A 27,716-nucleotide genomic window follows, 5' to 3' on the forward strand; every position below is an offset into this window, starting at 1 on the left:
GAACTAAGTGCTCGGCCTCCTCCGGTCCGCCACTTCCAAAATAACACCACACCGAGCCCAGCGGGGAGTAAAAGCTGGAACAAGGCCGCAGTCCTTCACCCCCACCCACTAAATTTACTGCTGTTTTTCGTAACTCCAATTTTCTCTGTCAGCGTTAGACGCAATGGGAGCCCGTGAGTCACATGGAGTTGATTGTGGTGAGTTATTGAGGCAGAAATGGCCATGAAGATTACGTTTATACACAGAAGATTTAAGAACATCTTGCTCTCACCGTCTTATCATTGTTATAACATGCATTCATGGCCACAAATTCAGCCGTTTGTTCACCAGATTAAGGCGCCGTTCTTCAACACTGCAGACTGAAACTTCTTGGAACGCTGTTGCTGTTGTCCCTGGGAGCACAATGGGGCGAGCTTTAATTGTCTGGTTGAAAAACACAACAGAGAGAGTTTGCTCATGTCCTCCCAAAAAATGCTACCCCTTCTTTTCTGCTCTTTTTTTTCCACCTCTCACTATGTTTATGCTTATAGCTGTATTACCATCTGCACTACAAAGAGCACCATCCGTACTGCATCCTCAACAATTCAGGTTCTTAATTCGTAGTTTTATGGGCTTCAAGGGCTATAAAACACTGTGAAGGCATAGATCCAAATTTATTGTTTCATGTTTGTATTTACAGTAGTTAATATTTCAGCACAAAAACACGATGAAGTGCCTTTTTTCATTTTAAAGCCAAAATTTCTTAAGCTGCATGTGGTCAAAGCAGCTAAATCCACACTGGAAAAAAATACCCCTCTCAAAACAAGAAAAAAATAACTTATTTCAAAGAACTTTTACCTTGAAATGGGTGAAAAAATCTGCCAATGGAAATGGCTAGTGTGACGTCACGGACCACCTCCGTGTCCTACGCCGCGGCGCACCGAATGAAAACACAATGGCAGTAGCGAAAGAACCAGTCACGTTTTCACTGTGACATCTTATTATTTTATATTATTTTATCTTCTTATGAATCTGATTGTTTTTACTACCTCCCTCTATACTCTAAAGACTCCCAGCAGCACACTCTATCGCTAACTTGTGTAGGGAGCACATGGCTAATTTGCATATGTAAATAACTACGCATCTCTTTACACTAATCTTGAATCCATAACAGTTAAAATAATCTTAGCCAAACATTTTTAGCAAGTCAGTCCAAGTATTGGACTCAATTAAATCCAAGTCACATAGACCCATATCCTAGTTAAGTCGAGTATTTTGGGCAGATTGGTCAAGCAAGTCCAAGTCCCCAAAACTGGGACAAAAGTCTCCCTCGTCAGACTTTATTCTTATAAATTAAAAGTATAAACTTATTATCAGAGACTTTAATCTCGACCACTTTTAGTTTCTTTTGTAATGTGGCCCAAACACTCCTCGTAACACAAAAAAATAACATGATTCAAGCGGCTAATACTAGCTAGCGCACGTTAGCTCCCGGCGCTAAATGTATTTTCTAAGATTAGAAATCCGATTTACCTTATCAGTGTCAGCCATCTTCTCTTCTCCTTTTCGTCCAGAGGAAAGCGGTAGAAGGATATCATTTTATTTACATCATTTCTATTGTTGCAACACGGGACACAACACAGCACCATTATATCGTTGGTTTGGTAGGACACGGAAGTGACGTTTTTGGACACGATGACGTAGTTACTAGCCATCCCCATAGAACAAGCGAAAAATGGCTTGGTGAGATTTCTTGAAATAAGATATGATATCTATAACATTGAGATCTTAAAATTGTCTGGAAATTTTTTTAAGCTATATTTTACCAGGATTGTCAGGCTTAGGCGTCTTAACCCTCCTGTTGTCCTCATTTACGGCACCAAAAAATATTGTTGCCTTTTCTGAAAAAAAGAATCCAAAAATTCTGCAAAAAAACCCCAAATTTATAAAAATTTGAAAAATCTTCAGGAAGAAAATTCCTTAAAGGTTTCCCTTAAAACTTATTTAAAAAAATAATTTGGCAAGAAATAAAAATGTAAAAAAATTAAAATTGTAACAATTTTTAAAAAATGAATAAAAAAATCTCCCAAAAAATCTTAAAAATATCTAAAGTGATTACATATTTATCAGTAAAACTTCTAATACTTTCTTTAAGAACATTCGGGAAAAAAAATAATTAAATTTTTTTTCCCGAATGTTCTGAAAGAAACTTTTTTTTTAACATTTCTTTTTTTCCCCCATCAAAAAATGTCCAAAAATTTTCCCCCAAAAAATGTGAAAACGTGGAATTTTTCACTGTGAAAATATTTTTTTTTCCATATTTTCAAATTTTAAAATGGGTCAATTTGACCCACAGGACGACACGAGGGTTAAAACAAGATTGTCTTAAAACAAGTCCCTCCTGGTTGCTGAAATGTCACTTGTTAAGCGAATTTATCTTAAATCAAGTGGGATGAGACATTTGGACTAAAAATAAGACAAACAGACTTGGTAAGAGTTTGAGTTTTTGCAGTGCAGGGCGAGAAAAGTCGCCAGCGTTTTGTAAAGCTTGCTGTGAACTCGCTTTGATTCAGATAAGCACACATATCATGTTGATCAGCTCGCAACAGCTCCCAGGATTACTGCAGCGGCACAAAAGGAAGTGCTCCAGAGGTGTTGGTCAGCAGAACAAACTGAAACAGCAGGTGGAAATGCAGGGAAGCCGACGGTCTAAAAACACACGACATGGTTTAGAAAACGGATTCCGGTAATGTGATTTATGTTCAATTTATCGTGAACCGGCTAAAATATGAAAAATCACCAATGCTGTCCTTCATTACTGCAGATAATGTGGTTCATAATGAGGTTAATAGTCAAATTGGCAGAATAATGAGAAGGAATCGATGTAAAATATTGGCTCACCTTTCTGTGCATAATGAGCCCGAACATGCAAGTTAAACACTTTTTAATTTAGATTTTGCTCCCCTTACAGAAAACACAGAAAGGCTTCCTTGTATGATGCTATTTTATATACATACTTACATCATCCTGCACTTGGCTGCCAAATGAGCCATGTGCTGCAGTGTTAATTGTGCATTTGATTACATGCCTGCATTATTCCCTGAGAAGTTCTAATTTTGTCAGGTAATCAGTCTTGCTGAGTTAAAGCTGCCGCTGACAGGCTGCCTGATGCTCGTCTGTCACTTGTGTGATTTTTCCCATGGCAGTCCGTTGTATAACGTGCAAATCTTTTTTCTTTTACCCAGTTATCTGTGGGATTGCTCGGGATTTGCGGGTACAAAAACACGCTCGGAGCAAATTCCATCACTTTATGGAAATGGCCATTCCCTCAATCCATTCATCGGGGGATTTAAGTAGCACGCTTCCCCCCTCATCCTGTCATTCCAATCCTTTTGTTAAGCACTCGTTCTGGCTGCCGTTTGGATCGGCGGAGCCTCTGTTTTCTGCATTTCGACTCATCATTATTATCAGGAGGGATGTTTTTTTTTTAATAAATGAAGAAAAAAAAGAACAAGACAAAGAAAAGCTCTACTTGTCAGACATCTGCAGGTGAAGATGGCAGAATTAATTAATCTCACCACAAACACAGCCGTGAGCATTTATTTCACCCCTCTGTTAAACGAGGCGACTCAGACCCCTAGCTAGAAAACATCACAGACAGATAATTCAGACATTAAATGTGCGTATGGCTTCCCTAAAATGTCATGAAACTCCAAAACAATGACCAACACTATGTGATTTATGTCTGCGTCTTTATGCAGTTTGAACGACTGTTGGCGATCTGATGTATAAAATACAGTCTTCAGACCCCAGAGTTGGAATTAACTTGGCTGCTGTACAGTGATGAAAGAGCTGCACATGTTGGTGTTTTTTTTACACATTGGTACACTGAACTAGCCTAGACCCAGGTCTGAAGATGCAAGGGTCTAGGAACTCTCGACAGGGAGGGAGGCGGGCTAAAAGGTTGTCTTTCAAATCACTCTGCAGCAATTGGGTAGGTATACAACCAATCAGCGCAACGAATAGGCTCCTAGAGCGCCGGAAGTCAGAGGATGCGGGAGTTTGGTGAAGCCTTGTTTATTCAGTCAATGGGTGAAGCTCAAGTATATTACAGACATGTTAACAGAAAGATTATTCAGAGTCGGTGCTAATGGAGCTCAATGACTGTTGTCGTTTTTGTTGTCGACCCTGGCAGAGAATTAAATTTGTTGCCGTGGGTTGTCTAGCACGGCTAGGCTAGTTGTTTCCGGTTGTTTCTGTCAGAATCGTCGCGCCTCTGTCATCACTTAGTTACGCCCGCCTTCTGACTCTACACTTCATGGTGATTCGTCGGCCAGTTTTAGGAGCATCCAACCTCAAGGCTTACCGAGGGTAACTAGACCCACCCTGGCAGAGAATTAAATTTGTTGCCGTGGGTTGTCTAGCACGGCTAGGCTAACACTGAACTACTTCATGTAAAGAAAATGGTGCTGCACAGTGGATTGGTGGTTAGCTTTAACTTTCACCTTGCAGCTAGAAGGTCAATGGTTTGTGTCCCAGGCTTCCCAGAATCTTTCTGCATGGAGTTTGCATGTTCTCCTGTGCGTGCGTGGCTTTTCTGCAGGTTCTCAGGCTTCCTCCCATTGTGCAGAAACATGCTGAGGTTAATTGGTAACTCTAAATTGTCTGTAGTTGTGAATGTGAGTGTGATTGGCTCTATATATAGCCCTGTGATAGACTGGTGACCTGTCCAGGGTGTCAGCTGGGATAGACTCTACGCCCTCCAGGACCCTAATGAGGACTAAGAGGTGTGTAGATAATGGATAGATGGATGGTGTTCAGTGGCTAGCACTGCTGCCTAACAGCTGGAAAGTCCTGACTTTGATTCTGCTTGTTGACCCTTCTGTGTGGAGTTTGCATGTTTGCTCTCACCTGGTGCTCCAGGTTTCTCCCACAGTTCAAATACCTGCTTTAAGGTTAATTAGTGATTGGCTGTGAGCGTGACTGATGCAGGTTTTCTGTCCTTCTGTTTGACTGTTGAGCTGGTATGTCGCCTGCCTTTTGTCTGCAGTCAGCTGGAATCAGTTGCTACTTCTGTGAACTCTCCATAGGATAAAGGATGGATGGATCTAAATAAATGCCAGATATAAATATTAATTTATAGCATAAGCACAAACAACAGTATATGCTATGAACACTGCAGTACACCCCTCAGGCTAGCTGATCTTCTACTTAACACATTTGCAGATGTTAAGTGTCTTTATTTGACCCCAGCAAGGAATTGATTTTATAAAACATCATGAGTCAACCTCAACATGGGTGGACCAGTTTAGTACATGAACTTCTGAGTATTATATTTTCATATTCAGGTCAAAGTGCACAGAAAAAAAAAAACATTTCCTGCAAATAATAGGAAACAAAACTCTTAATAAGCAGACTTCTTCTAATGTAGTTTAGTTCTATCACTACAGGATCAGGTTCCACTTTGACTACACGAAGAATCCGTTGTTTTTAGTGCTGAATACTGTTTTGGCTTTGAAGGAGATCCTTCATTGTTCCTTTAATAATAGTGTCAAGCTAACATTTAATCATATGTAGAGCTAGAATAACTAATTGATTAACTGGTTATAAGATTTTGAAGCAACAATTCCAAAAGTTACTAAATCTCTTTAGTTTTTTTTTGCTTTATGACATCTTGTTGGGCATTGGGACGCTGGGATGGACATTTTTCACCAAACAATTAAGACACAAAGTAATTCATAAGGAAAATAATCGTCAGTCGCTATCCTACCTATAACCTCATATATCCTGTCACCTCCCACTGAAGGAGGTTTGCCGTACTTCATCAGAGAAATAATATGGTTTTAGCTCATTACCCCTCTAACAAGCGGTGATGAATACGTCTGTCACTGCAAACTCATGCTATCCTTTATTTTAAATACTAGCAGAGATCCCAGAGGCTCCAAATATATTACTGCCATCATGCTGTGTTTTAGTGAAATGTGTACAAAAAGAACGCAAGACATCCATTTAATGGAATGATGCAGACATTAATAAACATGGAGTCTTGGGTTTGGGTATTTTTATTATTCATTTAACTTCAATAGAGAGCTAAAACAGGCTGATGCAGATAGATCCATTACTTAACCAAAACTACTATAAAATCACTCAATTACAGGTATATGTCTTGCCTTGTAAGATGAAGTAGATTCAGTGCAATCAGGAAAATGTGCTTTGTATATTCCTTTTGCATTGTTACATATTCTATCATTTGTTCAGCATTACACATTAATGAATGAAGAATCATGATGAAGGTTATGGTTTGTCAAGATGATTTAATTCTGCCTGTGTAGGACTAGGACTTATTATTTTTATTATGGGTTGCTGTGTTTTTAATTACCAGTGTTTGTTTTGGTTCAGAAAAGAATGAGAAGTCTTCATCTCAGTTACCCAGAGCCGGAAGTGATACCTGCACAACACGTGTTTAATGCAACCATCACTGCAAATTTTGGTTATTGTTCAAAATGTATTAATATTAAAGGAAAAAGAAATACTCCAGATTTCATATTTGAGAAGCTGGAGCCAATAGATGTTGTTTCTCTGCATAAAAATGGCTTATGGACCTTAAATAATCTTGAATTTTATATGAATTGCTTCAGCTATAATACACTGTTAGGCAGTCTTATAATGGAGAACTATAAAATATAAGTAATGATGTTTCTATGCCCCGATTTGTTCCAGGACGTTTAATATTGAGCATTTGTTGATGCCGAGTCCCAATCCGAAACCATTTACCTTGAAGGTACGCACTACAAGTACATGCTTGACAGCTGAGCAGCTCTGCAGTCCATTAAGAAAAAAAAAGCCACTTCTGCATCCAAACTGTTCCTCAGTGTTACGCAGGCGGTCACAAAGCTTGCTGTAAATCTCCGGTAGGGTGGCGTCTGAAAAGGCTGCTCATCCAGCACGATGAATTCAATTATCCTCTCTGTAATCTTTTTGGCCTTGTTGCCGTCTCAAGGAAATTTCTCTCCCGTTTCCAAGAATCATCCGGTGTGTGTAACTTTGCCTGAGATCCCTGAGTGAACTCTCTGTGTGTTTACTGTCGGATCAAACTGCAGCGCTGTTGCTAACCCTTATCGGAAAACTTGCATTGCAAGTGGCTGTTGGATTGATTTCATTTTCCAATTTATAGCATTTCCACACTGCAGACATTTTAGCCGCGTCCTGCTACGAGCTGTGCTCTTATTCCACACATCAGTCTGTTGGGTGACCGTAACCTTTAAAGCTGGCGAGGCTTCCAAAAAATCAGACAAGAAGAAGAAGAAGATGATGACGAAGATGAATGAGAAGAAAAAGAAGACTACGAAGAAACTGATGGTGAAGTAGGTGATGATGAAGATGGCACAGAATGATAGGAAAAAGATGATGTAGAAGAAGAAGAAGCAGAAGGTGATGAGAAATAAGAAGGTGATGATAATGATGAAGAATAGGAAAAAGAAGGCAAGAATGAAGAAGATAATGAAGAGGATGAGGGAAAAGGAGATGATGAAGAAGATGGATAATGAGGAAGATGAAGAAGAAGAAGGAGGTGATAAAGAAGAAGGAGATGGAGAAGATCACACTTTGATTCATGCTCAATAAAGCAGATATTGATCAGTTAAGGGGTCATGGAGACTGGATCGTAGTATAGCTGTAGACACATGGACGTTCTTGGTCCTTTTGTCTGCAGAAATCTTAGATTGTAAAATAATTAGTAACTAAAGCTGTCATATAATAGCCTAGCCACGCTAGACCCAGGTCTGAAGATGCAAGGGTCTGGGAACTCTCGACAGGGAGGGAGGCGGGCTAAAAGGTTGTCTTTCAAATCACTCTGCAGCAGTTGGGTAGATATACAACCAATCAGCGCAATGAATAGGCTGACGGAGTTCCTAGAGCACCGGAAATCAGAGGATGCGCGAGTTCGGTGAAGCCTTATTTATACAGTCAATGGGTGAAGCTCAATTATATTACTGACATGTTAACAGAAAGATTATTCAGAGTCGGTGCTAATGGAGCTCAACGACTGTTGTTGTTTTTGTTGTCGACCCTGGCAGAGAATTAAATTCGTTGCTGTGGGTTGTCTAGCGCGACTAGGCTAGTTGTTTCCGGTTGTTTCTGTCAGAATCGTCGCGCCTCTGTCGTCACTTAGTTACGCCCGCCTTCTGACTCTACACTTCATGGTGATTCGTCGGCCAGTTTTAGGAGCATCCAACCTCGAGGCTTACCGAGGGTAACTAGACCCACCCTGGCAGAGAATTAAATTCGTTGCCGTGGGTTGTCTAGCGCGGCTGGGCTAGTCATATAATGTAGTGGAGTAAAAAAATACAAGAATTCTTTCTCATACATGGTGGAGAAGAAGTCTAAAGTTTTAGGAAAAGACAGTATATTCATGAATAAAATGTTACTGAAGAACATGTGAAACTGGATGATTTTAAGCTCCTCAACGGGAGACAAAGGGGACACAGTGGATGATATAATCACAGCAGGAACATGCTCTAAATGTGAAGGATGTAATATAAGGTTAAATATATGAAGCAGTACTGTACTGAATGTAAGATTCATCCAGCCGTACTGATTCACTGTGGCTCAGCAGACTCCTCGATCTCGCCCATGTTTTCTGTGTCAGTGTAATAGCAGTTTATGTAACCGAGGGAAGGCATGGCCTGAGGCATGACTGCTGGTACGCAACCAAGCGTGTGTCATATTTAGATAAGAGGTAAACAAAAACGCCTAACATAAGCAACAACACGGGTTTTGTTTTGCCCTCCAACCACAGCAGCCACCTCGAACTCGTCCACTCTGTCATGTATCAGCTGGAAACACACTCCTCTGTCTTATTGGTCCCATTGACTCGCGGCTGCACAAAGGCAATGGCTGCTCGGGGGGAACTTTGTTGTGTGAAAGATTGCTGGTGTTTGTACATTTGTGTGTCCATTATGTCTATCCATTAGGCTGTAAGCAGCAGACAGCTTTATTTCACAATGAGCAGCAGTGAGAATCACTAATAAGAGAAAGAGCCGAGGATCAAAGGGTGCCATGAGTGCTACTTTACTGTGGTTGCTATGCAACACAAAATTTGCCATCTGCATGCAAGATATGCTGTCAGATGCTTATCCTGATGTAACAAAGAGGATAAACTTTTTTTTTAAAAACTGACACAGAACAGTTGATGATTGACTTGGAAGATGAGTCACTGGTTCTTTGTGGTTAAATGATTTTTTCTTGTTTGGAAATCACATCAAGTCTGGATCTGTTTTTTTAAGAAGCCACTCAGTGTAGTGATTGAAAGTGTGTTTCTACCTCATTTAACCCTTTTGGTGTCCAGGCTTGTCACCTAAAAATTAGTTTCATTTTGTAAACTAGTAAATAATTACCTCCAGTGTGTGAACTACAGGGCAGTAAGACATGAGCTCAACTGGAAACATGATGTGTGAAATTGTGGTTTTGCTCTAAAATACGGAGAGTATGACAGTATTTTTGCCAGGCTTTCCCATTTTACTGTAACTTCATCATCGTGTAATCTGCGTAGAATTTGGCTAATACTGATGTATGATCACTAATTAACTAAAATAAAGGCACTAACATCCATGCTGCTGTTGGCATCACTGTGGAAGTACAGTGACCTAATATCATAAACTTCATGCACTTTAACTCTCAGATGATGACAATAAAAGAGAAATTCTTGATGCCAGCTGCCATAAAACTAAACCATAACACCAAATTGATCCTAAATGGTGCTTAAAGCAGGCAACAGTGGTTTGTTTGCTTATTATTCCTATTCTCTATGACCGAAATGAAGTGCCTCTAAATGCTGGATGTTTCATTTTTGATATAAAAAAAACAAAGAAAAAGTGAGCTGTCCCAAAAGCAAAGACATACATCGATAAGCCACAACACTAAAACCATCTGCCTAGTATGTGTACCCTCCTATGTGCTGCCTAAACAACTCTAAAATTTATTCAAGCACATCCGATTGAAAGCCAAGTCAATACTTCTGACTCTTTGTCATGTTCCTTGAGTCATTCCTTAGCACGTTTTATGGCGTAGCTGGGTTCTCTGGCTGAAGGAGTTGGGGTTGTGTGCTTAATCGATAGCATTAGCATTATTTAGGTGGGAGTACATGTCAAAGCAACATCCACATCGATGCCAAGACCCAAAGTTTCCTGGCAGAACAGTATGTTGTTGCAAGATGATCAATGTCATGCACTGCACCTGCAGCTCGCACCCTGCCTCTGGAGGAAACATCATTTGTGTGCATGTGGATTGTATTCAGAGGCATGTTTCCCAGCTCAGATGTCATGGAGTGGATCAGGGTGGATGAACATTTACTGTAGAGTTAAAGTCCTGTTTACTTTCAAAATACTAGACTAAGGAAAGGTCATGCGCTTGGTTCGGTACTCTTGAAATAGTATACGGATTTGTTCTTCAACTTAAGCGTATGCTTTGAGGAAAGGCATTATGCTTTGTTCAAAACTGTTAAAGTACAGGGTAAGTAGGGAGGTGCAGTCGGAAAGCATCAGGTCATTCAGCGACTATGCAGCCCAAAATACTGAGGAAGTGAAGAATTCTACAGTTGTGTCTTTCATTTTTGTATATATTGTAGCTTGAGGAGCATTAAAGTCTCTGTCAGAAATATGGGTATCTCCTGTCAACCCTCCTGTTGTCCTCATTTACAGGCACCAAATAAATTGTCTGAAAAAAATCCCAAAATTTTGCAAAAAATTCCCCAAATTTCTGAAAATTTGCAAAACCTTCATTAAGAAAATTCCAATAATTCTTTAAAAGTTTCCCTTAAAAATTTTATTTTAAAAAATCCCCCAAATTCATTTCAAAAAGGAGTATAAATGTTCAAAAAAAAATCTTAAAAATATCTAAAGTGATCACATATATATCAGTAAAACTTCTAATATTTTCTTTAAGAACATTCAGAAAAAAAATCAAACTAAATCCAGTGAATTTTGGTTGATTTTTTTATTATTATCTTAAGAAACATTTTTAACATTTATTTTTTTCCACCAAAAAATGTTCAAAGATTTCCCAAAAATGCTCAAAATGAGGACATCAGAAATTTCACTGTGAAAGTATATTTTTTTCCCACATTTTCAAACTTTAAATCGGGTCAATTTGACCCACAGGATGACACGAGGGTTAAAACAACAACCAAAACCAGAGTATTCAAGGCGTCAGTGGAATCCATCTTAGTCTATGGATCTGACCCCTGGTCACTAGCCAAGACTCTCTCAAAAAGAATTGATGGGATTTCTACCAGAATGCTATGGATGGTACAAAACAACTCAAGGAAATCGCACCTCAGCAACAAGTCGCTATACGGCTCACACCCACGCTAGCACAACATTAAGGAAGGTGCTAGAAGAAGACACTGGTCTGGAAGGTGAGGAACTTTTTCCTGCAAATTCTGGACAGAGAGAGCTGGAGGAAGAACTTTATACACATGTTACCGTTTCCATCGGATGCAACTGACTGAGTGTAGCTTGTCTCCTCATGAAGTGTACACTCAGATAGGGTGTAACATAAATGAACTGCAAAGTAAGTTTATAACCGAACAGAATGGTGCACAGGTTGTAGATGTGTAGGTCCCAACATGACATGGCTGCATCCAGACTGATCAGCACGCTAAATGTGAACGTGTGCTTCCGTTCCGTAAAAATCCGCCTTAACCCATCCCCAGAATAGGCTTATCCTATTCAGGGAATTCTGTGATGAGCCACCTGGTCCCGGTGTCACATCAGTCAGGTGGAATAATTTCCCTGTTAACCAGCCCCAATAAGCCACCTGAACACTACCAGACGCACGATGGAGATTGCAGTGTAAGATTTAAATTTTGGAATAAAAGCTGGCATGCTACAGCCCAAACTGAAAACCTACAGTCGCAGACTAACTGCCAGACATTTCATTTTCAACGAGCACAGCAGCGTGCGCTCAGATTCCAATTATTTCTGGAGTTCAGCTGTCAGAGCAGATTTATTAGTTTTCTCTCTTTCTTGTTATCGGTGACTGCAAATAAGTAAAGAATAAGATTTAGAACAGAAGCTGAAATATTTAATGCGAGTCTAATATTTCTTTTTTAAGATAAACAGAAGTAGAAGAAATTAATAAAACTGAGGCGGAACTATCGAGCTGGTCTCCAGAGCACGACTCCGAATTTGCTCGACTGAAGTGAGGAGACTTTTTTTTTAATCACGTTACGCTTCATCTCGGCTGGTGTTGGAGCCGGTAAGTGGAGCAGTCGTACCTAACTACGGGGCCCACAGGTGAAAATGACTTTTCAACATCTGTAGGAGGCTCAGTTAACTGATCGGATCCTGTCAAACGAACCGAAAGATCAGATCAACCACAATGGATGCAGCAATGTTTACCTGTTAGAGTTATTTTAACGTTGCACAGAAGCCACACAATTGGCTTTAGAAGTTAGAGATGCTTTGTGGTGGGCATTGGAAACACATACATACAACACACTACAATGGAGTGTAACATTTTCTGGACAAAATGCACTGTGTGTGTCCTTGAGGCTTCTTCCTTATGAAGAAAACCTGTTTAAAGGAATGTAAAACTTACATTTGCATCCATGTTTACAAACTCGGTCTTTCTCAAGTTATTATTAAATCACACAGCCCACTCACACTGAAGCAAGTACGCATTCACCATCAGAAAGCTAATTACTTTGTAATGACTTCAATGGAAAACTCCAACCTGTCACAAAAAGCGGATATACAGACATTCATTTGACATTACAATTACAGTAGTGCTTCAAAACTGTAGGCATCGTTACGATAATGAGGTTTAGATGGATGTGTGTTTGTGTGCATCGGCCCTCACAGTCACATCTAATGGTTGCCACTTGTTTGCCTCTCCTCAGGTGCATCCAGGCTCCTCTTTGTTGTCCAAAGCTGGTTTATTTGGTTTCAGCACCTGTCAGGCAACAGCAAGCATAAAACTAAACCCCAGGCCTCAAATAGTCCCTTGATGAATCTGTGGCTGATGCTACAGACACCGTGTCTGTGTTTTCCTACAGTCTGTGTGCTCATAACATCCCGATTGCGTCAGCTGTCTGAGCCTGTACAGAATTAGAGCGTCCCGTTAAGATCTTACCAGCTCTGGCTGTCAGTACAAAGGCAGCCGCAGCAAAACATCTCCCTCATAATTGAGCCTCTGCCAGATAAGCAAGAGTTGATCTCTTAGCATGAAACCAGGCATTTTACTAATTTGAGTGGCTGCACTGGAACAGAGTTCAAAGCGGAGCTGTGATTTGCGGACGCCTCCCCACGAGAGAGGAGGCCAGCTCTGTTGGCAGCGCGACGAGCCACCGATTGCTCGCTCCACTCTCCATGGACCGCCCAGATGGAGATGGAGAGTATTACTGGACAACAGCCTTCTGAAAGTACATGAAGATTACTGAGCTGAGCACAATGAGACAGACCACACAAACAGCATTAATCACCTCCTAGGTAGCAGGACAACCCGCAAGTGGGAGAGAAGAGAGCATCAGCAGACTCCATTTGTTCTTTGTCTCTGGATCTAAATTGGTATTATGAATTGCGGCGCGTTTGTAGCTTCTAAAATTATCACCGGATGTGTCTGCAAGAACGTGGCCAGACACTACACAGAGTACGTGCCGTTATATATCCCTCTGCATGAATGAAACCGGACATTTTTTTTAGATTAACATGCAATAAATGAACACTTCGCTTCATTTTGCTCAAGAAAGCTTACAAAATGTGAGTCCCTGGAAGGTAGTAAAAGAGCAGATGGCTGTGTGATAGTTAAGGCTCAGTCATATCAGGCTGAAGTCACATGTGTGTCGTTTGGCTGTAGAAGCTTGGTGACATGAGGACGGCAGTCGAACGTAAACTCCCGGCTGAGTAAAGACTTCTGTGCAGCCAGCTCCTTCTCTCTGTTCCTTTAAAGGTCAAACAGTGTCAACAGCACAGATGTTCATGTCAGAATTTACTGAAGTTGAGCATTTTTTAAATAGATTTACAACCAACCAACCTCCAAATGACCCAACAGATAAGTTCATGAAACTGATTTCACCTTCAACTTTCTGTATGTTAAACACTGCCGTGGCAGGAGCTTGATAGATGGGGCATGTTGGTGTGTGCTCTTACGGTGCCTATTTAAATTTCCTTGCAGTGCAAAGTCACATTTTGTGCACCACAGGGAGCCCTCTTGCCTTTTGTGTGCGACCCCCAGAGTGCTAATCCTTAATAGAGCAAAGGCGTCCACTTATATCCGAGCTTTGTTGATGTTCGGAGTTCCTCTAATTGACCACCTGTGACTGCCAAGTCGAAGCTTTGGGAGCGCGTTGGCCGGAGCCCAAGCGAGCTGGCCTGCATATCCGTGTGTTCATGTGATGCAAATGTGGCTAACTGCTGATGATTTTTATATCGCTTTTTGTTGTTTTTTTTTTCTCCCCAGAATGCAGGAGAGGGACCTACAGAGCATGTGCAGAAGGGCGCTGCTGCTGACCGTCTGTATGGTGTCTCTCTGGGGACAGCTGACCAGTGCATCGTCACACAGAAGCCACATAGGTACGCTGCATGTGCTGATGTTTTCTAGTGATCGATAGCTGAACATGGTGCCGTCTTTCACTCACAATATAAGAAAACACACATTCTTACCAGGACGTCTGGGCAAAATGCCAGAAAGTCTTCACTTGAAAAGCTGAGTGCAGATATGCAGCAACTGTATTCATTTAACTTATCCTCATTACCATCACTGCCCATGAAAAGTCTGCAATGACTGATCTTTTGACAGAAATATATTTAAATGTACGTTTGAAAATAATGAGAGGTTTTGACTTCCACAATGGCAGGAGAACAGAAAGCAGCAGCAGCATCAGACTGTGGCAAATACACCAGCAGGATGGATATTTCATAGCAATTAACGGCAGAGTGAACAAAACACACACAGTATCACAATACTGGCATTATCCCAGAAGAGCTTGCTTGAACAGAATTTAATGATTATTGAGCGAAGACGGAGCATTAGTCACTGAATTCCCCTGCAAATCAACTCTCAGAAAAAGTTTTATTGAAGCAAACTAGGAAAGATACAGCATTTTAAACTGCTGAAAACAGATTCACGTCCAATGGAAGCCATTTTTATCCATAAACCATCACCGTTGTAAGGTTTTGAGATGCATCATAGCAAATACAATTCTATCACTTCATCAGTAAATTGTATCATGTCATGTGGAGGGTGATGTGGAACGATTACAGCCGAGTTCTTACACTGCTTTCTGATTGCATTTGTACAGCAGCCTCAGTGTGTCACAGCCAGTTCTTCACGGCCCAGGTCAGTCACATGCGCCGGCCACATTTTCACCTCACTGGCTTTGTGCAAAGACACTGATATAATTAGCTCAGCTTTCTTGGTTTCTGTGCTAAACAGCAAGGCAAAGATGTCCTGTGAAGCCTGCGCTTTGTGCACATGACAATTCAACAGTTCAGCAGTCATGCAAGTCGACCACCCAATGGAAAGAAGTAATACCAGTGCACTAAGTGTGTGCAAGCATCTCTGTGTGTGCGTGTTTGAAGCAGGGGACAAGACCTTTCAAAGCGATTTTCTTTAATGGAGAGATGGCCTGATCCCTGGGCGTAACGGTGGAAACTGTGACTACACATTGAAATAATGAGCCTTATTCCACTGGAGGACAAACAGCACACAATGGCTGCAGGGAAGCAGTTGTACGTTCGCTGAAAACAAAAACATGACAGGAAAAAGACTTTGATAGGGCCGTGATCGGTCAGACGACGTGGGAATGGGGAAACGCGTTCTATGAAAGAGATACAAAATGCATGTGCCTCGTTTGGGTGTGTTTCTAATCTAATCAAAAACAAGAAGATGAAAAAGTTGTGACAGCAGTTAACTCTCTGTCAGCTCAGTGTTTGACTCTGCAAAGGACTGAATAATTTCACCATTTAAAAGCTTCATTTCAGGTTCACGTGTGGAGACTTCAGAAGCTGCTTTTTAATTTAGTTATTTTAAATTTGTTTAATGAGGGTTTGTGTTTTAGTTTAAAGATGTTTCCATTTTTTGAAATTGATAATGATGGAAGCACTCTATGTATTTTTCTGTTGCTACGTCTAAATCCGCACTGTTTACAGCTGCTTAAGTTTTTCCATTTAGATGCAAAGGAAATGGATGCTCACAACTGCAAATAATTTCAACAAATTCTGCAAAGAGCTCTGGGAATGTGTCAGTAAATACGAACACAAGCACTAAATGGTGATCATTGCTTCCCTCATGTGAAGTTTCATTTGCTGTCATGATTGGAGGTCTGTTTTAAATGGTGTACCGCTACCGCTGGCACACTGACTACAAATGTAAGCGGTGAGCGACAAACTTGAACATTTCCAGTTTGAAAAAGATACACCTAAATGACAGAAAAAGTCAGCTGTAAATAACTCTCAGAATGCATACATGAGTGTTTGCAAATGAGGTATCGAAAAAGAGCGATAAAAACTACATTTAGTGGAAGTAAAGGTGGTGGTGGTGTAAGTCAGTCACAGAGAGGAACACCAAGGTGGCTGTGGTTCATGTCCCATATGGGGCCATTAGCATAGCTGACTTCTTGTTTGTTCATCATTGCTATTATTCCTTTTGTTTTCAGTTGCTGTTTAGATTTGTGCTACCAAATTACTTGGTTAGGTGCAGAGGTGGACAGAGTAGCCAAAAAATCGTACTCAAGTACGACTAATGTTACTTCAGAATAATACTGCTCAAGTAGAAGTAAAAAGTAGTCATTCAAAAATTACTCAAGTAAGAGTAAAAAGTATTTGGTGGAAAGACTACTCAAGTAGTGAAAGTACTGAGTAACTGTTTGACTGTAATGTCTGATTTATATCTTTAGAAATGTTGTGATCAGACAGACAAAAATTTTAAATAATGTGCAAATTCTGGTATTTCGAAATAATAAAATAAAAAATAGCAAAATTAAATAACGTCTTTAAAAAATGACGAGTTCAGGCACAAGAAACACAAATTTCCAAATCTTGGTTTTTCATAGCATACAGCCAGTCAAACAGTTACTCAGAACTTGAGTAGTCTTTCCACCAAATACTTTTTTACTCTTACTTGAGTAATTTTTGAATGACTACTTTTTACTTCTACTTGAGCAATATTATTCTGAAGTAACATTACTCTTACTTGAGTACGATTTTTTGGCTACTCTGTCCACCTCTGGTTAGGTGTTGGGATAGGTCATGGTTTGGGTTAAAATTTATGTTTTCATATCTGCAAAAACTTCTCAGTTTTTCCTAGTTAACAGGTTGACTAGTTGTGCAGCGTGTAAAAAGAGACTGTGACACGATGTTCAGAGGTTTTACATGAACTTATTCACATGGCCGCTGCAGGTTGCCTACATAAACATGGTCATTTCCCCCCACTCCAACATCTGATTGTTGATTGGCTGTATTGTTGTTGTATTATATTTTCTCCTCCAGCTTCCTCCCACAGTCCAAAGCCATGCTGAGGCTAATTGGTGATTCTAAATTGTCCATAGGTGTGTGTGTGTGTGTGTGTGTGTGTGTGTGTGTGTGTGTGTGTGTGTGTGTGTGTGTGTGTGTGTGTGTGTGTGTGTGTGTGTGTGTGTGTGTGTGTGTGTGTGTGTGTGTGTGTGTGTGTGTGTGTGTGTGTGTGTGTGTGTGTGTGTGTGACTGTGCTTGGTTGTTTGCTCAGGTCAGGGTGCTTCATTGGCCACATTTCCAAGCACGCCACTTAAGCAACTGTGTGATTTTCCACAATGCATTATAGTAATTACTCTGCACAGAATACTTTAGCAAAAAGTACCAGATGCCAAGATCTTATTTTGCGCAGCGGGCAATGAGTGACGTAAAATTTCTTTGGTGCAATTTGCTATGATTTCCATTTTCACACAAACACTAATTTACTTCCAAAAGTAGAACCCTGCTTCCTTCCAGGCTTTTATAAAAATCAGGCTTGTATTCATGTGTAATTCATGTAAAAGTAGTCCTATTTCAGTACAATACACCATGTCCCATAAGTTTGTTCTCCTCACTGGACAACTTGTTTGATTGTTTGTCACCAAAATGGATTCTAACTGGTCGTCCAAGTACCGTTTGGTTGTTTGTCTGGTCAAACTGTAAGGTCCCAGAAGATACATTTCTTACTTGACCAAAATGCATTAAACTCACCAAATGTTGGAAGGGTTGAAAAGCTATTCTCTCGGAGTCAGATTCTTGCGCGTCACTGTTCTTTGAAATGCAGGATAAACTGGTCAGCACCAAGCTGAAGCCCTTGACAGAAGTATCCGCTGGGTGCAGAAATGGTGGCAAAGGTGCAACAAAGGAGGATCCTTAAAGACTTGCCTTGCTCAGGATGTCCATCTGACCTAACTGCAAGAACCAAGAATCTGATGAGAAAGGCCAAGGTTAAAAGACACCAGTCATGCCGGCGACTCAGTCAGAGGCTGAAAAATCTTAAAGAAGATGTTCCTACGAGCTCTGTGCATCATCATTTAACAGAAACATTGGTGCTGAAAGCTTACAAGAGGCAACGTACCCCACGACTCACCAAACTGCAAAAGGAGAAGAGACTGGCTTTTGCAAAGAAGTACATAACTGACTCCAAAAGACTGGGAGAACTGGATTTTCTCTGATCAATGCCCTCTGTACTTCACCCAACAGCCAAAACGACCGTATCTATACAGATGATTGTGAAATAGTACCATCTTCTGAGCAGTGAAATTTAGTGTCCGTAGTATGGTGTTTGGAGGGCTGTGACTACTTCAGGCCTCATAGCTGCACATTGTGTCTCAAGGTTCTACTGTTAACGCACAATATTATACCAACAGCTTTCTAGAAAAGGTTCTACTTACAGTTTCGGCCAGCAGGAAAAAATCAGGACGTGTGACTGAATGGAATATGTTTAATAGACATTCAGAATCATGCCAGATGTTGCCCCGGCTCACACTGCCGGTATGACTCAGCCATGGTGTTCTGAGCATCTACCTGGAAGGCAGAAAGACCACTGAACTCCTCTGACCTCAACCCAATTGCTGGGGAATCCTGAAACAGTCGCATCTTTACCAGTTCACCACCGACCACCATGAAGCAGCTCAGCTCTAGGGCTGTGAGGAAGTGGAGGAAGATGGAACCATCCACACTCAAGAACCTCGTACATTCATACATTCCACGCCTGAAAGACTGAAAGTCATGAAAAGGAAAAATACTGGTCATTGACTAAATTGATTATATTGCATATTCAGTCTTTGAGCTTTGTTTTTTCCAGAGAACAGACTGCGTATGTAGGCCTGGTAAAGCTTTAATGTTAATGCAAGCTCAACACTGTCATTTTCTTCGAATTACAAATGGATTTTAGTGAATCAAATCTCTTCTATTCATAACTCAGCTTAAATTGTGAATTGTTTTTTTTGTGCTTGTGTCTGGCACGCCCCCAGCTATCATTCCAGACCCGATATTATCAGCTTGTTTTCTGAATTCTTTCGATTAAAATGTTGAAATACGCTAATGAGTTAGTTAGGCAGCAACCAACACCAGTAACTGCTGTGAGCAATCTCATATCAATCAGAACTTTATATTGATTTCATGTAAAAACATGTCAGCTGCCAGTATAATGATCAAGTAGACATGTGACTATGTAGTGTTTTACTGGAACACTTTGTATATCTATGCAATCAGGAGCATTCATTCTGGCTTCCTTATGGCAATTATATTTCTGCTTTCTTCCAGGTGATATTAGTTAGATGTTTTTTAAACTAACTGTATTCTGTAGCAAACAACAGGCAGCACAATAAATAGTGTTTACAGTTAGTGCATGGTAAAAAAGATTGCCCCTATAAATAGCGAACTCGGAAATAAAACAAAATTAGCACACACACTGACAACTTGGTGTATGCTTTATGGATGAACTTTTATCAATTTTCCAGTGTGAACACAGAACATTTAAAACCGTGCTACAATAAATATGTTATGATGGATGTGAGATGCAGTTTGAATATTATGCTTAGCAGTGAAATGCAGCTTCTCTAACCCTTTTTCTCCAGAAAAGAATCATGAAACTGAAAATAAAGTGCGGAATATGGAAGATAAAGTACAGCCAAAAGGAAGTGCACTAAACTCCCCACATACTTTCGTGCGCTTTTGCTAGGGGGCTATTTTTAATGTTTTGATCAAAGACCTTTTTGTGACCACTGAGAAATTTTACACAGGGATATTTTTAACCGCGGTGTTTCTGGGTTTGTGGCAGCGGTGTAGGACAGGCCTTTTCCTGTTTAAACATGACCACTCACAGACTCGGGTCCTCAGAGGAATGCTGCAGTCTGAGTTTGGTGTTTACCACTTGACTGGTCTGCGCTGAGGTCTGACATCTCCCCATCCGAAACCTTTGAGATGAAGTGGAAAGCTGACTGCAAGCCAGGCTTTGGGATTTATCGTCGGTGATAAACTCAACGCTGAATGGCTGAAAGGGAGAGCAGCAGCAGGTTGCCATAGCAACGTGTGACCGTTTGTTTTTGTTAGTTACATAGATTCAGGTGTCCACATGCATGTTTTACACTTCTTTTTTGTCCACTGTAATTGGGAAAACAAAGTGTTTGCTTTTAACCTTCTCGTGTGATCGTCTAATCACTCCGTTCAATATTTTCCGAATGCGTTTCCTCATTGCTGACTGACAGTAGAGCACCAAATCCCACTTGTTTGACTGCAAACATGTTGGATAAACCATTTAATCTTCAAGCTCACATTGGACTCTCTTTGGTTTCTGCATTTGTCCCGCTCTCGTGCTTTGTGCACTTATTCCTGAGATTTATTAGGAGAGAGAGGGGCCAACACAAGAATCCTGGCCCTGCTCTCCCCGGGCTGCTCTGACACTTCTGTAATCACGTAGCCTGTCCCTGAGCTACGGAGGTCAAGCCAAGGTGGGCCCAATAAACAAACCTCTTTAGCCCTCCTGTTTATTGAGGTGGGGGCTTTGCCAGAGCAATTGAACCTTTCACCGTAGCCTGACTGGAGCACGCCGAGCTTCCAGCGCGCACACATAGCCCCTGTAATAAGACCACTGCATCCCCCAGAGCACCATCTACATTCATTAACTAGTCATGAAAGAGTGGAGAGGGAGAGGAAGGGCGAGAGAGGGTGCGAGAAGAGAGCGGTCTGGAGAGAGAGTGCGAGCGTGCACAATAACGAGTAGCTTTCGGCGGTACAATTTGTTTCGGTCCCATCGAAAGGATTTAGACTGATGATGTGACCAGGTCAAATGGGAGCCTCATTACTCAGCTATTTAGATAGTTGGACACTTTTTTCTTCTTAACAGTAACGCACTCTGTCTCATTTAAAAATCAGCAATCAAGCTGGTTTGTTGATCAGTGGATGTGGTAGAGAGGGAAACAGGCATGTAAAACACGTTTCCCACTGAGGCTGAGCGATGCAACATGGCAGCAGCTCCTCTTTGTGGGATAAAAGCAACTATTTAAACTCTTAGATTTTAACATATAAAGCACTCAGCCACATGGCTCATGGATAGCTCCAGAAAGTGCAAAATGACTTCAGAGATTTGGCTGACACCCCTGTTCTGTATTCACATGCACACCTTATTAATAAGATGAAACCGTGCATCGGCTCTCATTTGACTTCAGTAGAATATTTCCATATTTGCTTATGGTGGAGACTTTCTAAAAACTGTGTGATGCACTCTAATGGCTCATTCTCAAGCTGATCTTCATGCTTCAGGGGATTTTTTATTTTTTTTTGTATTCTATGCAAATTGGCTGTAACTTTTTTCACTCTTCGTTTTCAGTGTTTCAAATTATGAACAAACGGATTCGCCAGAGTTTAAATTAATGGCAGAATCCAACAGAAAGACACTGTCCCAGTCAGATTAATTTTTGGAAAAGATATATGAAGATGTGTCACTATAATAAAAAAGATGAATTAAAATAAGCTCACTAGATAAAGTAGAATTGTTTCCTTGTGCCAGCCTGGAGGGGAAAGAGGCTACGAAGAGAGCTTTTCATAGCGATCTGGCAGCAGCAGAGTACTTTTTTCTTCATGTCTAAAAGCTTAGATTATTGTGGAAATTTAAAATAACACAGTCTTTGAATAGCCAATAATAGTCATTGTGTTTTGAACAAGGAAAATGATTTTTCTTTCTAAACAGTGAGCCACTAAGGAATGATAAAAAGAAATTGCCAGATGATTATTTTTACGCTGCTTGGTATTTTCCTTAGCTCAGAGTCGACTAATTTCTGCTTCTTTCTTTCATTTTCATGGATCATCAAACAGGTGCTAAAGTTACAAAAAAAGTATAAAGATGTCTCCCATTGTGGCCATCGATGGAGAAAATTAAACATATCCACACATAGATAGTGTATAAATACCCTTGCTGAGACCAGGCGTGAACTAACCGTGACGTCACCCGTTGGTTTCAACGCCGAGAAAATGAAGCCCGGATTTTGCTACTTCCTGGTCGCCATTTTGGATTTTTTGGAGCCAGTGACGTAAAAAGCGTCATCAAACAGGCTGGACCGGAGAGCAACTCAGGTCTATGGGACTGTCAATCAAGTATAGCCACGCCCCCTGGCTCCACCAACTTTAACGATTTATTTAAAATTCAGTATTGATTTATTTTAAGATCGGCCACCTGATCTCTCATTTTGACCATGAAAACTAACGGGAAAAAAATCCTGAGCTGTAGAACATCAGTCTATCAAATTTATTTTTTTCCAAAAATGAATTGGGGTCTATGGAGAAAAAGCTTTTTGGAGCCAACCCGAGTGGACGGCGTGATATTGCAAGTTTTTGACACTTCCGGGTGGGCTTCATTTTTGGAGCCAGATGCTACGTCCATCTTTATATACAGTCTATGGCTGAGACCTACAAAGACAGTAGCTTCAGGTGGGGGTCAAACTGAAAAACAGTGGTTGTGTTAAACCACCATTTTGTTGTCATGTTGTCAGTACACACACAAGGAAACCAGATAATCACTGCTCTGATTGTGTCATAAGAACTGAATCCCACACTTACAACACTCACTTAAATAAAAAACCTTCACTGAGTTTTCCTGTTTTCGGTCTGTTATTTGGCCTGCTCTACGTATTTATGAGCATTTCTCCCGCCGGCCCTGCATACGTGTTCCCACCCGGCCTGCAGAATTTACATTGTGATGACATACTGCACATTTGAATCTCTTTTTTTTAGGGCTCTGGGAATGTTTTACAAATATAAAACCTCCACGGATTACTCACAAAGCACAATACAAAGAGTAGTTGAACGAGTTTTACAGATATCTCTTTTTAATGATGTGCTGTGGGGCAAATGCTTTTTGGGGTCGAAACAGATTTTTTTTTATTTTTTACAAAGCTTTTTGCAGTACCACAGGCAGTGACTGTGAGTTGGCAGCAGAGCTGAGTTCCGGCATCATTTCCAGCTCCCTGGAAATGGGAAATGTTGGAGGGGGATTGTCATCACATTCTATTACCTTCTGCGAACACGTTTGTGGCAAACATGTCAGCTGGTTTATGTTCGCCATAGATGGCATTTCTGGCAGTAAAGGTATTATTCCGGTGTGGTTGCTTTGTTATATTCCGTTATTATGTCACCATTTTTGCTTGATTTAAAATGTGTTTTACCTGACTTTCCCAATTCTTTTCCAACCATATTTGTCAAGATTGATTTTCTTAGTGCTTGCACAGCGGTGAAGTGATTGAAATTGTTGCTTTGCAGCAGGAAAGTTCTGGTTTTGAACCTGCTGGTTGGCTGAGGTGTTTCTGTGTGGAGTTTCTGGGTGGTTTGTTGTGTTTGTGAAATAATATTTTTAATTTGGGAATTAAAAAAATATTTGACAGAAAGGTCTAAATTTGTAACATACTTTGTGCAAACAATAAATCTCCTCCTAAAACAAAAAAAAAGAAAAAAGGAAGTAAATATGGATGGTTTGCCGTACATTTCTCACAGCTTTAGTCAGATTTACACCAGAAGTTTGCCACAAGCCAAATTTGCACATGAAAATATTACCTCGCGGCAACATTGCCAAAGGTTGAACACAACCAATAAACAGTTTCTGGGCTTGATATTTTTAGAGTTGCTGCCAGAAGAAAGAAGGAGATCTAACGTGAGCACTTAAAGAGCTGGGAGCCAGTAGATAAACTGTGGCGGCTGCTAAACAAACCATTGGTTTTACTGGCTGCTCCACAGGTCCGTTAGGATGCCATTTGTCAGTTCACCCACACAACTTAAGGCATGGGATTCCCAATGAAGAAACATACTCGGGGATGATTTTGATCCTCGTCAATGGGCTCACAAACTGTGCATTTTCTACTTCGTTATTTCTCACCAGGAGCTTCGCTGTATGCAGGTTTTTCTGGTCCACTGGCTTGTAAAGAGCACCGTAATGCAGTAGATGCTCTGTCTCCGGCTCTCTGTCGTTGTCTGGTAGCATACATTACCCTGCTGAACACTCCACAGCAGGTCAGCGTGGAACCCTTGCCCAGAGATAGCATGACATTACAGCGCACGGCTGCAGAGCAGGTCACCCCCACCCTGGGGATGTTCGCGGGATGCGACTGTGGAGCATTCGTCCTGACATTTGGAGAGCAGGTGGACAACACAATAGTGGGGAGCTAGCAAGCAGAGAGAGATTGAGATGGAGATGTGGCGCTGTTTGAGATGCACCGTGGGGATGACAGGGGTCAGCTCGCCCCATCTCCCAGTGGCAGCTCCCGAGATTAGAAAACCATCAAACGTCCTCTGCTATACGCATGTGAATGGCAGCTGTATAGATGAGCCGTGAGTGGCTGCGTGTGGCCTGGGTTGTATCCTCTGTGTGTGTGGTTGTGTAGCCAACAGAGGGGAGCAGGGGGACAGTGTCTGTGCTGAGAGAATATCAATAGTTTTATTCACATACTCAGAGGAAACCAAAGCTGACCTTTTTTATATATATACATTTCTACAATAAAACGATGAAAGAGAAATTCTGTTTTTATTCAACTTGTGCCACATATTTGTGAGTTTGGACAGGAATATTGTCTTGTAAAATGTTTTTTGTAAACATCACGGTTTACAGGCTGACTTCACTGTTTAATTGTCCCCTACTGGACAATTACTGAGATCATACTTTAAAGTCAACACAGTGGCTGCATGCAATCATGAAAACTGCAAAAATAAGCAACTAATCCTAAACCAGAATTGTCTTCAGCATCTGCACTCTGACAGCATTGAGGTCAGTTCATGTGTGTTTCACTGACTGACATAATATGACAGACTTAAAATCTGTCCCAGTGTCTCAGTTTGACAGAAAAGACCCATACTGTGTCAGAATCAGATGTGCCAGAAGTCTTCCATCTCCATCCCCCCTCTAATTACAGCTCAAATGTAAACCCATTATCCCTCGCCACATTACGGGATACCTCTAGCTATTCTGAAACTCAAAGAAAAGAGGATTTTTGGATTTTGATAGAAATTGAAGGAGAGCCCGGTGATAACGATTTGAGCTGATGAATGCAATTAGTGAAGAAGTGCTAACAGCATGGCAGTAATTGGGTCTTACAAACTAAAAGCCTGCCCTTACCCAGCAATTAGAGCAACCTCCTTTAAAGTTAGTCAATTGTATTGCTGTTAATGGCCTATGCTTGGCTGCAGCTTAGCATGAGGAGGTGCATTCCCCTTTGAAATTGGCCACGGCTCTGTTCCTTATCACAAGGTTTCTGTGCTGCGTTGAAATTTTAATGCGTCGAAGAATTTTTGAAGTGATTAATTTGTTTGTGACGGTGATTCACTGCTCCACAGACTGCGTTATACGGGAGGCTGTTTGATGCATATTGCTACATAACATTAACTTCGGAATTAGTTACTTATCAGAGTTTATGTTTCATAAAGAATAATGATGCCATTGTTCAGCTTTCAAACATATTGCTCTTAATGTGCTGCTGGTGCTGCTAATAATAAATGAAGGAGGAGACGGCTCGGATACTGTTTTTTTTATTTTATTTGTAATTACACAGCTTAGTGTTTTGGCACATATTGCATCTCTCGGGTCTAAAAAACACTGGACTTAATTAGTATACAGGATACATACTGTATAGGATGGTGTTGAAATTAATGAGCTCACAGTGAAATGAGGAAGGACAGATGGACAGATAGATACAGACAGGTGACAAATTAAGGGAGGAACCTAAATAAATGAGCAAAGACACACAGTGAATGCAGATGCTTCCCTACAGGCACATGCATGGCACAGGAAAGCAGCTGAGCAGACCTAGTCGATCCTGATTTTACACGAATATGGCAAGAATTGAGGTGACTTTGAAAGATGCTTCTTTGTTAGGGCACGGATGGCAGGAGCTTCAGTGAGTGAGAGAAGACTGGAGTGACATCTGCATTTAGATCTATGGGTTGGAAATTGTGGTCGGCTGTGGGTTTACTGGTGGTGATGCTAATGCATTATATAAGGAAAAGCAAGACAGCAGCTCCTCCTTTGAATTGCGTTACAGGATGTGATCAGACTGTCAGCAACAACTGTGCAGAGAAGGATGTTATAGTAAAGTAACAGTGCATAAACCTCTCATTAAAAAGATACATGCTCAGTGTAGAGCTCAGTGGTGCAAAAACCACAGGCACTGGTCTGCAGAGATGTAGAACAAAGTGGTACTGATGAGTCCTCCTTTGCTATATGCTCAATAAAGGGGTTGAGTGGCGTTCACCAAGAGGATGCTACACGTCTGAATGTGTGGCCCCTACAGTCGAGGGATCGAGTAGCCCTGTGAAGCTGTGGGGGACATTTTTTGCCATGATTTGGGTCCACTTGTCCCCTTAGAAGAAATAATCACTGCAAATCAATACCCAGTTGGTGTGGGTGACGAAACATGTTCATCCTGATAGCAATGATCTCTTCCAGGATGAAGATCCCCCATCTGTCAGGAACGCAGCATCACCAAATGCTTTAATGAATACAACAGTGATGTAAATCATAAGCTTTGGCCGTACTAATCATCAAATCTCAGCTCAGTTGAACACCTACAGGAGATTTTGAACTCACGTGTTAGAGCACCATCAGCAAAACACCAAATTAGGGAATATCTTTTGGAAACAAGAAAAGCCCTCAGAGAGTGCAGTACTCCACCAAGGCTGTTCATTCCCCCATATGGCATTGTCAGAAATGCAGTTTTTTTTAAAATGCGGCATTTGTTTATTAGTTATTGATGTTCAGAAATTACTGCACTATAGAATGTGGTCATTTAACATAGACACAAACAAAAAGACCATGAGCTGAGCACAGGTGTGTGTTGTGCATGTGTACGTTATGTACAGATACCAAATTGCGTGATGTAAATATGTAGTGGTGGTGGGAATTGACAATTTAATCAATTGTTCCTTATATGATTTCTGACAGATAAATTGTGATGAGTCCGCAATGGTCAATTTGTAGTAAGATCACGATCATGTGATCGTCAGCAGGCAGCTGATGTAGTGTTCACTTGTTGTCATAGTTACAGTGACGCCGTGCCGCTATCTTGCAATGATACAGAAATCTTTACCAAGTCCGTGGATCCAGGCTCTAAGTCGGATCAGTACCAAAATCTAATCAGCTGATCCTTGTGTCATTTCTGACCTTTCCTGTAAATTTCATCCAAATCCATTAGTCCGTTTTTGAGTAATGTTGCACACAGACAGAACAACAGATGGACAGACAAACATAAGCTGATTGCTACGTTCCTTGGC

At 40.9% G+C, this 27,716-nt stretch overlaps 1 protein-coding gene across 1 annotated transcript in view; it reads left to right on the forward strand.

Annotated features, from left to right (window-relative positions):
• The window catches only part of tafa3a (TAFA chemokine like family member 3a), a 123,794-nt gene that overhangs the window by 57,181 nt on the left and 38,897 nt on the right, over positions 1–27,716 (forward strand). Inside the window, exon 2 of the mRNA XM_051947943.1 lies at positions 14,437–14,549. Within this exon, the coding sequence (XP_051803903.1) occupies positions 14,437–14,549 (113 nt within the window). The remainder of the gene's footprint in view (positions 1–14,436; positions 14,550–27,716) is intronic.

Source organism: Acanthochromis polyacanthus, chromosome 5 (assembly GCF_021347895.1).
Source record: "Acanthochromis polyacanthus isolate Apoly-LR-REF ecotype Palm Island chromosome 5, KAUST_Apoly_ChrSc, whole genome shotgun sequence".
Taxonomy (NCBI): domain Eukaryota; kingdom Metazoa; phylum Chordata; class Actinopteri; family Pomacentridae; genus Acanthochromis; species Acanthochromis polyacanthus.